The sequence below is a fragment of the Lolium perenne genome, chromosome 7, assembly GCF_019359855.2.
Source record: "Lolium perenne isolate Kyuss_39 chromosome 7, Kyuss_2.0, whole genome shotgun sequence".
Lineage (NCBI taxonomy): Eukaryota > Viridiplantae > Streptophyta > Magnoliopsida > Poales > Poaceae > Lolium > Lolium perenne.
The window spans coordinates 182,584,920-182,599,105 of record NC_067250.2 but is presented as its reverse complement, the minus strand read 5'-3'; the positions used below and the strand labels follow the sequence as shown (position 1 = coordinate 182,599,105).

General features: G+C 44.7%; 1 protein-coding gene across 1 annotated transcript; it reads right to left on the bottom strand.

Annotated features, from left to right (window-relative positions):
* Positions 1-729: 729 nt before the first annotated feature.
* LOC127314904 (transcription factor MAMYB) lies at positions 730-3,207 on the bottom strand. Its single transcript, XM_051345447.2, has 2 exons — positions 2,027-3,207; positions 730-1,171 (listed from the first exon to the last, which is right to left on the bottom strand). Exon 1 carries the CDS (start codon positions 3,015-3,017, stop codon positions 2,073-2,075), a length of 945 nt encoding a protein of 314 aa, XP_051201407.1. The 5' UTR covers positions 3,018-3,207; the 3' UTR covers positions 730-1,171; positions 2,027-2,072.
* Between the last annotated feature and the right edge of the window lie 10,979 nt (positions 3,208-14,186).

Sequence of the window (14,186 nt, the reverse complement as noted above, 5' to 3'; positions counted from 1 at the left end):
ATATGCGGATTGGTATTTCGCACATGTTATGTCAACGACTGTGGTTGCCATCCAGATCGACAACTAGGAGGATGTGTAAGCAATGCCGACACAAACCCTCGTTCTAGGGTTTTAGTTTATATTGTATGTCCTTTTATTTCGCCCGTATGTAAAATTATGTTTAATATAAAATATTAAGGCAAAAAGATGCATCGTGCTGCTGGGTTCACCCGGACCCAAACAGACCAAGTGTGGACATGGCCCCTTTTCCTAGGCCGACCTAAACAGATCAAAATATACATATTTCGGGTGCTCATGGGTACACTGCCGACCACTGAGAAAAAAGGAAAAGAAAAAGACTGGGTGTAAAAAAAAAAGAGATAAGAAAAGTGAGGAAAAGAATGAAAGATGGGAGGAAAACAGGCACATGGCCGTTAGAAAAATAAAAGGCTCTCAGTGACACGAAAAAGTACCAGCCATTAGCACTTTGCATATATACAGAAAAAACGGTGCTTATAACACCTTGCAATGTTTTACTCTTTCATCTTGTCGGTTTGAATTTTACTCTTCCATCTTTAATCGGTTACATATTTACAGGACGGCAGGATCAGCCAAGTTAAATTGCAAACAGATTAGGGTTCCTTTGTTTATCAAGAATTTAAAAAACAAAAAAAAAAAGAGAAAACATAAAATTAGATGCCATGGTATGTTGAATTCTACAGGAGGTACACAAAGTTCGGAAGGATCAGGTGGATGTCAAACTTGTCAATGAAACTCCAGGAGAACATCATTTTGAATTAAATACAAATCAGACAAATCCCTTATGGGAAAATCTGAAGAATGTGATTGAATCAAAGGGGGCCCCAGTTCCAGCAATCCAGCAGCAAACAAGTCAGGGCCTTAGTTTCAGCAATCCAACAGCAAACAAGTCAGTCCCAAGTTCCAGGACTCCAAAACTATGCTTATTAGTTACAGGACAAAAAAAAAAAAAAACTCTGCCTGCGTGCGCTGGGAGGACAGCCATTACGGTAATTTTAGAAGGCGAGAACCACCAAACGCAACACTTGGCATTCAACCTCACGTGGGAAGCAGATCATTCTCTCCTTGATCCAGAATACTGAGCTACAATAGTTTGCTAGGAAGGACAGCATTTGACATCTTCATCGATAAGTTCAACAATGCAGGAGTATATATGTGTAGTTTCACTGCACTGTAAGAAGACTGGACCCACACAATTCCAATACAAGTGTTGAAAATAAAAGGGGAACATAGATCTTCTAGTTTGTGGCACATCAATCATAATGCATATATTGCCTAATTGCCATAGTGGTGCCAGCAATTAGCTAATTTACCAGATAAGCTATGACCTCTTCCAGCATTTCTTTCTGAAGAAAAATCCTGATAAACAGAGGGCAAATAAAGAAATTCTACTCCGTTCATAGTAATTATGACATTGCAATTAAGTTACAGGTGAGAGTTCCAGGCCATCTGGTGAGGCAAGTGGCATGTTCAACAACACTAGTAAAGATGACAACTCGCTATGATCAACTCAAGAAAATTGCAACAATATTGTTTCCGTTGCTTAGCTGGGGAACGGGGAACATCTAGGTTTCATCTATTTGCATCACACTGCTGTTTGCAGTAACTGTGAGCAAAACTGCTTATAATCCTGATAAAGAAAAGTGACGGGTCATCTTTATGAGGCAAGCAACATAAACAAAACCAAAAGCATATCATGAGGTGGGTACATTCAGCTGGCACAAGAATCCAAAGACACCACCGATAAGAAATATGGTTTGCTAACTATGACCAATTCCCACAAAATTGCACCAGTATCATTTTTGTTCTCTGATCAAAATACAGCATCCAGCCATCCACTTCAAGATAGTTAGAATTATGGAACGGAGAGAGTAGCTGACAACGACAAAACATAAATTTATTCTCTTATAGCAACATAAAGAGATCACCTGCCTATAATACCATCACTGCCATCAAAATGCAGAATCAGAAAGGATTGTACCAAGCTCAAAAATAGAAAGGATTATACCAGTCTACCCTCTGAGAAATATAGTTGCAGCCAAGGAAGGAAGCATTCAAGCTTCTGACGGCGCCTTGCTGCTCCGGAAGTCACGCTTGAGCCCAGTGACCCTCTTCATGCACCCGGCCTTGGTCTTCCCAGGCACCGCCGCAGCCACCTTCTCCCACCTCATTGCTGTGTCCTTGGGGAACTCCTTGAGTGCGTTAAGCAGAGCACGGTCATCACTGGCACTCCAACCACCGTCGCCACCATCCCCTCCTCCGGCATTGCCACCTGCGTCGGCATCTGCCGCCTCAGCCCTCGGGTCGAGCGGCTTGCGCTTGCGCAGGAACTGCTCGAATGAGCCCCCTGCTGCTGCGGTGGCGCCTGACTTCGCCGCGCGGATGACGCTCTCCGGCGTGCGGCGGCCGCCGAACACGGAGGCGATCTTCTCCCAGCGCTGGGGCTCCCCAGCCGGGTGCTTCAGCATCTGCCGCCGGAGAAGCTCCATTTCTTGGTCGGTCCACTCGCCAACATCCTCCTCCCTCTCCCCAGCGTTCAGGACAGCAGCCGCCTCCTGCCGCGCCGCACGCATCTGGGTGGGAGGAGCGATCGGATCTGACGACTTCGGGGGCGGCGGGGCCGCGTTCTGGCGGCGACCCCGGCGGGATGGTGCGACGGGGTCCGGGGTGGGCTCCTCGGACGGTTCCTGGTCGGGGAGTAGGCTGCCGCGGCCGACGGAGATGTCGCCGCCGGTGGCGGAGGGGGGCGCGAAAGGGGCGAGGAGCAGGGAGAATGCGATCCAGATGAGGAGGGAGGAGAAGACCTGGTAGGCCGCGCCGAGGGAGTAGGCGCCGGCGAGGAGGAGCACGGCTGATGCTGCGCAGGCGGCGGTGTGGGGGAGGGAGCGCGACGCGGGGTTAGCCGTGGCGGCGGAGGTGGAGTTGGCGACGGCGTTGGCGCGGGAATGGACGACGCGCGCGCGCGGCTGGGAGTCCCAGTCGTCGTCGATGAACTCCATGGCCGGTGGCGGCGGCGGTGAGGTCGGGCCCGCCGAAAATGAGACGGGGCGGAGAGGCGAGGTGCGGAGTCACCGGAAGGATATAGGTCTGGATTTGGGCAGCCCCGGCGAAGGCGAGGTAATTATTCCAGCCCAGCAAAAACGTGGTCTTCGTTTAGCCCCGCAGATATTCTGGCCCAGACGATCCCATCAATTTTCTTCAGAGCAGATCTGGAAAGAAACTTGCAGGTATGAGTTGATCTCCGGAAGGTTTCATTTACGTTTGAAGCAAGAAAATCCAATATCGAAAAATGAAAGACAGCCGCCGCCTCTCCTCCAAAACCCTAGCCGCCTCCACTTCAGCCTCCTCCATAGATCGGTTCCTCCTCCTCCGGTCGGCTTCGCCGGCGTCGGGAGGAGTGGGGAACCCGATCTATGCGTGGAGTTTTCAATAAAAGTAGTATCTTCAGTTGATTATGTTAGGATTTTGGTAGTCGTCTTCTTGTTGGTTTCCCCTCAATGGAGATGACATCGTCTGCAATAAGTGATCTTCGGGCTTTCGTTCGACGACGAGATCTCCTTCCCGACGTCAGTGGTGGTGTTGAAAGATTACAATCCTCTAGGTATGGACCTTCAGATCTTGCTTCGCCAGATCGATTTTGGATCTTCTGTCGTTGTTGCCGCGAGGAGGATTATCCTCGCAGTTTTTGTCCCGGCTGCTACGTCCTCGACAATGGTGATTCATATTCTCGGCTCTCCATCGACATAGACAAGGCTAGTCGGTTGTTATTCCCTGACATACTGGTGTTGGTACTCTTGCTGATGTTGAATGACTACTTTAATGGTTGCGCGCGTGCACGCATCCTTGGCATTGCGGCTCAAATTAAAATTATGGGAGAACCTTCGTCGGTATTTACAGGTATCTATCTTTGGCTGCCTTCAGAAGAGTACAAGATTATGTTCTGGAAGAAGGAAAAATTTGAAGACCTCGAAGAATTGTTAGTATCTTTTAGACTTTATTTTGTAATCGTTGGAGTCAGCTCGTGTATCTCTATCATGTACTATTTGTTACTATGAATATATGTGGTATTGATTGTCAAAAAAAAAAGAAAATCCAATATCGAGGCTCATAATCTTACTTGTTAGAGCATCTGCACCGGGCCCCCAAACAATATCGAGGCTCGTAATCTTACTTGTTAGAGCATCTGCACCGGTCACCCAAAATAGATGTCGGTATGGACGTCGGTACTGCATCATTTATTTGAGGTGATGTTCCTGCACCGGCGCCGCGAACGAGCTGCCTTGATAGAATTTTTTAAGACAAACTAACAATTACTTGCAATTTAATTTTCGTGTCATTAGAGATGAATAATATTTTAGGGCAAATTCGAGTAAAACATTATTCACTCCTTCATCCCGGATGACATGTGAAACCTGCATCTCCGCCAAGCGTCGTCGCTCGTAGACTTCATCCTCACGCTGCTGCTCCCGCATCTCCCGCCGCAGCGCAAGCTGCTTCCACCCGTTATGCCGGCGCACCTCCCACTAGCGTTGCCGCTACGCCTCCCGGTGACGCTGCCCTGCCTCCAGCATTTGCCGCTCGTCCGGGGGCAAATGCTTCTACGGTCGCCGCTAGCACCACTTTCTCCCACGCCTCGTACTCTGCGAGCTGCGGGTGCTCCTCCACGACTTCTACGGCTGCCTCTAGCGTTGTCTCCTCCCACGCATCGAATATTGGTGGTTTAGATTTTTTCACTACTGGAGTGAGAGGCGGGGAAGGAGGGATAATATAGACCGGCGGCGAGGCGGGAAACCTTCCGCGCGACATCGTGGCGGGAGAGTTTCCTGCCTGGTGTCGTGGCACGAGATCTCCCGCGCGGCGCCCTGTCGTCGCTGACGGCTTTCACGCCCAAAAAAATTCGTCTCACGAGGCGCCGGCGCGCCCGATTCGCGCCTGATAACCCACAAGTATAGGGGATCGCGATAGTCTTCGAGGGTAGTATAACCCAAATTTATTGATTCGACACAAGGGGAGGTAAAGAATACTTATAAGCCTTAACAACTGAGTTGTCAATTCAGCTGCACCTGGAAAAGCACTAGCAACAGGGGTGATGTGAAAGTAGCAGTAATATGAGAGCAGAGTAACAAGAACACAGCGCGGTAATAGTAACACAGAGGTAATATGATGACATGTAGAACAAGTATTTGATGATGAAATATGGACCGGGGTTCCCAGCGATCTACACTAGTGGTAACTCTCCAATAAGTGACAAGTGTTGGGTGAACAAATTACAGTTGGGCAATTGATAGGAATCAAAGCATTAAGATAGAACATCAGGCTTATTAATTATGTAGGCATGTTTTCCGTATATAGTCGTACGTGCTCGCAATGAGAAACTTGCACAACATCTTTTGTCCTACCAGCCGGTGGCAGCCGGGCCTCAAGGGAAACTACTGGATATTAAGGTACTCCTTTTAATAGAGCACCGGAGCAAAGCATTAACACACCGTGAAAACATGTGATCCTCACATCACTACCATCCCCTCCCGATTGTCGATTCTGTCACTTCGGGGCCATTGGTTCCGGACAGTGACATGTGCATACAACTTGTAGATACAATCTAAGCAACAATATAGAGCTCAAATCTAAGATCATGCCACTCGGGCCCTAGTGACAAGCATTAAGAATAACAAGATTGCAGCAACAATAACTTCACAAACTTTATAGATAGACTAATCATAATGTATCATCCATCGGATCCCGACAAACACAACACCGATTACATCAGATGAATCTCAATCATGTAAGGCAGCTCATGAGACCATTGTATTGAAGTACATGGGGGAGAGTATACCGACATAGCTACTGCTAGAACCCGTAGTCCATGGGGGAACTACTCACGGAGCATGGCGGAGGCGGTGGCGTTGATGGAGATGGCTTCCGGGGCACTTCCCCGTTCGGCAGGTGCCGAACAGAGTTGTCCCCGAATTGGAGTTTCGCGATGGCGGCGGCGCCCCTGGAGTCTTTCTGGAGTTTCGTCCATTGGTACTGCGTTTTTAGGTCGAAAGGGATTTTATAGGCGAAGAGGCGGCGCAGGGGGGCACCTGGGGGCTCCACACCATAGGGTGGCGCGGGCCCAGGCCAGGCCGCGCCGCCCTATGGTCTGGTGGCCCTCTGGCCCCTCTCCGACTCTTCTTCGGTGTTCTGGAGCCTTCCGGGAAAAATAGGAGGTTTGGCGTTGATTTCGTCCAATTCTGAGAATATTGCCCGAACAGCCTTTACGGAACCAAAAGCAGAAAACAGGAACTGGCACTGTGGCATCTTGTTAATAGGTTAGTTCCGGAAAACGCATGAAATCATCATAAAGTGCAAGCAAAACATGTAAGTATTGTCATGAAACAAGCATGGAACAACAGAAATTATGGATACGTCGGGGACGTATCAGCATCCCCAAGCTTAGTTCCTGCTCGTCCCGAGCAGGTAAACGATAAAAAGAATAATTTCTGTAGTGACATGCTACTTACATAACCTTGATCATACTATTACAAAGCATATGAAATGAACGAAGTGACTCAAGGCAATGATCTATAGTTGCTAACAAGTAGATAACATATAGCAAAACTTTTCATAAAGAGTACTTTCAAGACAAGCATCAAAAGATTGCACAAGAGTTAACTCATAAAGCAATAGATTCAAAGTAAAGGCATCGAAGCAACACAAAGGAAGATATAAGTTTCAGCGGTTGCTTTCAACTTTCAACATGCATATCTCATGGATAATTGTCAACACAAAGTAATATGATGAATGCAAATATGCAAGTATGTAAGAATCAATGCACAGTTAACACAAGTGTTTGCTTCTTGAGGTGGAGAGAAATAGGTGAACTGACTCAAAAAGTAAAAGAATGGTCCTTCAAAGAGGAAAGCATCGATTGCTATATTTGTGCTAGAGCTTTGGTTTTGAAAACATATAGAGAGCATAAAAAGTAAAATTTTGAGAGGTGTTTGTTGTTGTCAACGAATGGTAATGGGTACACTAACTACCTCGCCAACCGGACTTTCAAGAGCTGCTCCCATGAATTATTTGCTTGTTTATGTGGCACTCCTTCCAACCTTTCTTACACAAACCATGGCTAACCGAATCCTCGGGTGCCTGCCAACAATCTCATACCATGAAGGAGTGCCTTTTTATTTTAGTTTTATTATGATGATGACACTCCTCCCAACCTTTGCTTACACAAGCCATGGCTAACCGAATCCTTCGGGTGCCTTCCAACAATCACATACCATGGAGGAGTGTCTATTTAGTTTAATTAATTTGGGACTGGGAATCCCATTGCCAGCTCTTTTTGCAAAATTATTGGATAAGCGGATGTGCCACTAGTCCATATGAGAGTCCGTCAAAAGTAAATGACAAGGTTGAAAGCTAAACACCACATACTTCCTCATGAGCTATAAAACATTAACACAAATTGAGAAGCATTTTGAATTGTTTAAAGGTAGCACTCAAGCAATTTACTTTGGAATGGCAGGAAATACCACATAGTAGGTAGGTATGGTGGACACAAATGGCATAGGTTTTGGCTCAAGGTTTTTGGATGCACGAGAAGTATTCCTTCTCAGTACAAGGTTTAGGCTAGCAAGGTTGTTTGAAGCAAACACAAGTATGAACCGGTACAGCAAAACTTACATAAGAACATATTGCAAGCATTATAATACTCTACACTGTCTTCCTTGTTGCTCAAACACTTTTACCAGAAAATATCTAGACCTTAAGAGAGATCAATTATGCAAACCAATTTTAACAAGCTTTACGGTAGTTCTCCACTAATAGGTTTAAACTACATGCAAAAACTTATGATCTAGTTGAGAGCTCAAAACAATTGCCAAGTATCAAATTATCCAAGACATATGAGGCATTTTCCTTTTCCAACCAAATAAAGATAAGTATTGTAGCTTCCAACTTTTATCATTGAACATTAAAAGTAAAACGAAGAACAAGTGTTCATATGAAAAAGCGGAGCGTGTATCTCTCCCAATCAAGGATTGCTAGGATCCGATCTTATTCAAACAAAACAAAAATAAAACATACAGACGCTCCAAGTAAAGCACATATGATGTGACTGAATAAAAATATAGTTTCAGGGGAGGAACCTGATAAGTTGATGAAGAAGGGGATGCCTTGGGCATCCCCAAGCTTAGACGCTTGAGTCTTCTTGAAATATGCAGGGATGAACCACGGGGGCATCCCCAAGCTTAGACTTTTCACTCTTCTTGATCATATATCATCCTCCTCTCTTGACCCTTGAAAACTTCCTTCACACCAAACTTCTCATAAACTTCATTAGAGGGGTTAGTACTCAAAAAATTTGAATCCACCTTGGTCCTGTAGTGGCACATTGCAAGAACTCAATAAAACATTAGCTACAGCTCTCTACGTCTAGAAAAGCTCGCTTAAAGTCCGCAAGAGACAATGCAAAAAAAATAGAGACAGAATCTGCCAAAACAGAACAGCCAGTAAAGACGAATTTTAATAAAATACTTCCGTTGCTCAAATCAGAAAACTCAAAACTAATGAAAGTTGCGTACATGTCTGGGGAACACGCACGTAAATTGGCACAATTTTCTGAGTTTCCTACAGAGAATTGGACCAAGATTCGTGACAGATAGAAATCTGTTTCTGCGCAGAAATCCAAATATTGTATCAACCTTCGATTAGAGGCTTCACTTGGCACAACAAAACACGAAACTAAGATAAGGAGAGGTTGCTACAGTAGTAAACAACTTCCAAGACACAAATATAAAACAAAGTACTGTAGCAAAATAACATATGGGTTATCTCCCAAGAAGTTGCTTTCTTTATAGCCATTAAGATGGGCTCAGCAGTTTTAATGATGCACTCGCAAGAAATAGTATTTGAAGCAAAAGAGAGCATCGAGAGGCAAATCCCAAACACATTTAAGTCTAACACGCTTCCTATGCAAAGGAATCTTGTAAATAAACAAGTTCATGAAAAGCAAAGTAACAAGCATAGGAAGATAGAATAAGTATAACTTCAAAATTTTAAGCATATAGAGAGGCGTATTAGTACTATGCAAATTTCTACAACCATGTTTTCCTCTCTCATAATAATTTTCAGTAGCTTCATGAACAAACTCAACAATATAGCTATCACATGCAGCATACTTTTCATGATCCACAAACATATAATTTTTATCAAGTTCAAGAATAGTGGATTTAAAGCTTTCAAACTTACTTTTATTAATAATATAACAAGGTAGTTGATCAATCTCAAGAGATATGGGACACATAGATAAAGTCAATAACTCTCCAATCCCATTTTCATTAGTAGTACAATTAATAGTATCAAGTAACATAGGACCATCATCTAGAGCTTTATCATAAACATTTGCTAAGCAAAATTCTTTAGTACCATGCATTTCGACATCAGGCACAAACAAAGCATTATCATAAGATTTATCAAAGTAGCATGGATTATCATATATAACAGTAGCATAATTATTCTCACAAGTATTACTCATAGGTACTATTTCAAGAGAATCCACAGGAACATAACATTCAACCTCTTTCGGTAAGCATGGAGGACAATCAAATAGTGTAAGAGATGAAGAGTTACTCTCATTAGAAGGTTGGCATGGGTAGCTAATCCATTCTTCCTCCTTTTGTTCATCACTCTCCTCTTCTTTTTCATCCAATGAGCTTTCAGGTTCATCAATTTCCTCCTCTTTTTCATCCAATGAGCTTTCAGGTTCATCAGTTTCTTCTTCCACCGGTTCCTGCAAATTGTGAGTGCATTCTTGTGCATTAATGTGTCTCTCTTTATAATCAATGATATAAGGATTATTACCGAAGCATTCTATGCAACAATTAAGGATAGAAGAGACATAATCTTTAAGGCCCTTACAAACAACACAAGTTTCATAATTCTCAACCATGAAGGATTCGATCTCAGAGGCTCCCATAAACACGACAAATTGTTCTACCTCTTCGAACCCATAATGAATATAGCAATTCCGATTATAGTTCTTAATTAAAAATTCCTCACTAAAGCCACATTGAAATTTAAGATGTTTAGTATCCTGTTGAGAGCAACAGTTTATATCATGGCGTTTAAGCAAGATTTTAGCAATTGTATTCACTTTTTCTATCATAGCACTCATTACTTCACCAGCTCTTGATTTTCTATAATTATTATAACATTCTATAAGCTCCAAGTAAGTTGTTGGTTCTCCCATAACAGCAGTTTTTAATTTTTTGGTTTTTCAAATTTTTATGGATTTTTGGGTATATGAGACAAATAAAACAAGACAAAAATAAACTAAGCAAAAGTAAACTACGCAAACTAATACTAGACAGAAATAAACTAAGCACAAATAAACTAGACAAAAGTAAACTAAGCAAAACAAAATAAAATAAAACAGAGAGAGAGGTAGAGTGTACTCCCCAGGTGAACTTATGAGTAGAGCTATGCCTCCCCGGCAACGGCGCCTAAAACAGTCTTGATAACCCACAAGTATAGGGGATCGCGATAGTCTTCGAGGGTAGTATAACCCAAATTTATTGATTCGACACAAGGGAGGTAAAGAATACTTATAAGCCTTAACAAGCGAGTTGTCAATTCATTGCACTGGAAAAGCACTAGCAACAGGGGTGATGTGAAAGTAGCGATAATATGAGAGCAGTAGTAATGTGATAACACAGCGGTAATAGTAACACGAGAGGTAATATGATGACATGTAGAACAAGTATTTGATGATGAAATATTGACATGGGTACACAGCGATCTACACTAGACGTAACTCTCCAATAAGTGACAAGTGTTGGGTGAACAAATTACGGTTGGGCAATTGATAGGAATCAAAGCATTAAGATAGAACATCAGGCTTATTAATTATGTAGGCATGTTTTCCGTATATAGTCGTACGTGCTCGCAATGAGAAACTTGCACAACATCTTTTGTCCTACCAGCCGGTGGCAGCCGGGCCTCAAGGGAAACTACTGGATATTAAGGTACTCCTTTTAATAGAGCACCGGAGCAAAGCATTAACACACCGTGAAAACATGTGATCCTCACATCACTACCATCCCCTCCAGTTGTCCCGATTTCTGTCACTTCGGGGCCATTGGTTCCGGACAGTGACATGTGCATACAACTTGTAGATACAATCTAAGCAACAATATAGAGCTCAAATCTAAGATCATGCCACTCGGGCCCTAGTGACAAGCATTAAGAATAACAAGATTGCAGCAACAATAACTTCACAAACTTTATAGATAGACTAATCATAATGTATCATCCATCGGATCCCGACAAACACAACACCGATTACATCAGATGAATCTCAATCATGTAAGGCAGCTCATGAGACCATTGTATTGAAGTACATGGGGGAGAGTATACCGACATAGCTACTGCTAGAACCCGTAGTCCATGGGGGAACTACTCACGGAGCATGGCGGAGGCGGTGGCGTTGATGGAGATGGCTTCCGGGGGCACTTCCCCGTTCCGGCAGGGTGCCGGAACAGAGTTCTGTCCCCCGAATTGGAGTTTCGCGATGGCGGCGGCGCCCCTGGAGTCTTTCTGGAGTTTCGTCCATTGGTACTGCGTTTTTAGGTCGAAAGGGATTTTATAGGCGAAGAGGCGGCGCAGGGGGCACACGGGGCTCCACACCATAGGGTGGCGCGGCCCGTGCCAGGCCGCGCCGCCCTATGGTGCAGTGGCCCTCGGCCCCTCTCCGACTCTTCTTCGGTGTTCGGAGCCTTAGGGAAAAATAGGAGGTTTGGCGTTGATTTCGTCCAATTCCGAGAATATTGCCCGAACAGCCTTTCTGGAACCAAAAACAGCAGAAAACAGGAACTGGCACTGTGGCATCTTGTTAATAGGTTAGTTCCGGAAAACGCATGAAATCATCATAAAGTGCAAGCAAAACATGTAAGTATTGTCATGAAACAAGCATGGAACAACAGAAATTATGGATACGTCGGGGACGTATCAGCGCCCTTCGCGAAGGGGCCGACACGAGGTTGCTGGCGCTTCTATTATGCTCGAAAAAGCGCCGACGCTTTTTGAGCCGCCCCGGTGTGAGCCTATTTTCGATACCGGCCCCCAAAATGCTATCGAGAACGCTATCGGGAGCGACGGTGGAGATGCTCTTATGATTTATGTTTTCAGATCAAGGTTGCCACGGGTGTCTTGCTTGAACCCCAGGATTCATTGTTAACGTTGAAATAAATGGGCTAATATTTCGGAATTTAACTAAATCTTAAAACCCACATAGTATGTGGTAGTCCATATCAGTTTGAGCATATATTGTTGGCAGCTCACAGTGGAGTGGCAAGAGGTAAAAGTGCAACAGTAGTCTAGTACAAGAAATTTTACTAAATTTGAAAAAAATTGTGAAAAAAAACTAGACTAATTTATAAGGTGGGTTGTTCCACCACTAATAAGTGAGTGAGAAGAGGAGTGACAAGAGCTCACAAGTGTTCTTTCTGGTTGCACTGCCACCGTTGCTTACTCCATCCCGCTTGTCAGCGTGAACCAGCAAACGGGAGAGCATCTCTCTGAAAGCACTCTTTGCGATCTTATACGAGAGATTAGGTTTTTGAAAATGATCTACGCGAGTGTTCAAGTTTTTCATCACGGGTCGTCTATCGGAAAAGTCAGACGGTTCTACTGATGGGGTTCGTAGCATAGAAAACAAAAAATTTCCTACCGCAAGACGAATAAATCCAAGATCTAATCTATGGAACACACAAGATCTAATCTACAAGATCGGAGCAACGAGATTGATGTGAGACTAACCCTCGAAGATTTCCAAAGCCTACGAGATTAGATCTCGTTGTTGGTGTAGACGATCATCCCCAGTGCTGCAATCCGGCAGCACTTCCGTACTCGGTCGCGCGTATGGTGTCGATGAAGCCCCTTCCTCTCCCCGTTCCAGCGAGCAGCGGAGGTGTGGTAGATCTCCACGGAATCCCAGCAGCACGACGGCGTGGTGGTGGTGGTGGAGAAGAATTGCTGCAGGGCTTCGCCTAAGCCTGCGCAACATATGGAGGAGGAAGAGAGGGGGGCGGCCAGGGTTTTCTGGATGGTGTGGTGGTCGGCCACCCCCTCCCCTCTTTATATAGGGGGAGGGGTCGGCCTAGGGTTCCCCCTGGGCCCCACCTATCCCTTTTGGCTGGCCATGGGGGGAGACTTTTCTTCACCCTCAAGCCTTCCCCTTATCTCTTCGTTTAAACACTTTATTTTAGAGATAGATCTTATCTCTAGATTTAAACCATTTAAATTAAGAGATAGATCTTATCTCCAAGGGGTAGGCCGGCCTGGGCCCACATGTCATAGTGGGCAGGCCCCACCATGCCATGTGGCGCCTACGTGGCCTCTCCCGGGGTGGTGGGCCCACTGGTGACCCTCTAGAACCTTCTAGAAGCTCCGGTCAAAACACCGGACTTTTTCCCGAACCTCAGAAAATGACTTCCCTTATATGAATCTTATTCTCCGGACCATTCCGGACCTCCTCGTGATGTCCTGGGTCCCATCCGAGACTCCGAACAAAAACTTCGGACTCCATCTCATATTCTGAATCTACTTATGCGACATCGAACCTTAAGCGCGTCACCCTACGGTTCGTGAATTATGTAGACATGGTCGAGACTCCTCTCCGAGCAATAACCAATAGCGGGATCTGGAGATCCATAATGGCTCCCACATATTCAACGATGACTTAGTGATCGATTGAAGCATTTACATACGATGCTGATTCCCTTTGTCACGCGATATTTTACTTGTCCGAGGTTCGATCATCGGTATCTCCATACCTTGTTCAACCTCGTTACCGACAAGTACTCTTTACTCGTACCGTGGTATGTCATCTCTTATGATCCAATCATATGCTTGCAAGCTAATCAGATGACATTCCACCGAGAGGGCCCAGAGTATATATATCCGTCATCAGGATGGACAAATCCCACTATTGATCCATATGCCTCAACTCACACTTTCCGAATACTTAATCCCATCTTTATAACCACCCATTTACGCAATGGCGTTTGATGTAATCAAAGTACCCTTCCAGTGTAAGTGATTTACATGATCTCATGGTCGAAGGATTTAGGCAACTATGTATCGAAAGCTTATAGCAAATTGAACTTAATGACTTGATCTTATGC

Excerpts from the sequence above, each read along its gene's own strand:
- LOC127314904 (XM_051345447.2), bottom strand. The coding sequence starts at position 3,017 with ATGGAGTTCATCGACGACGACTGGGACTCCCAGCCGCGCGCGCGCGTC.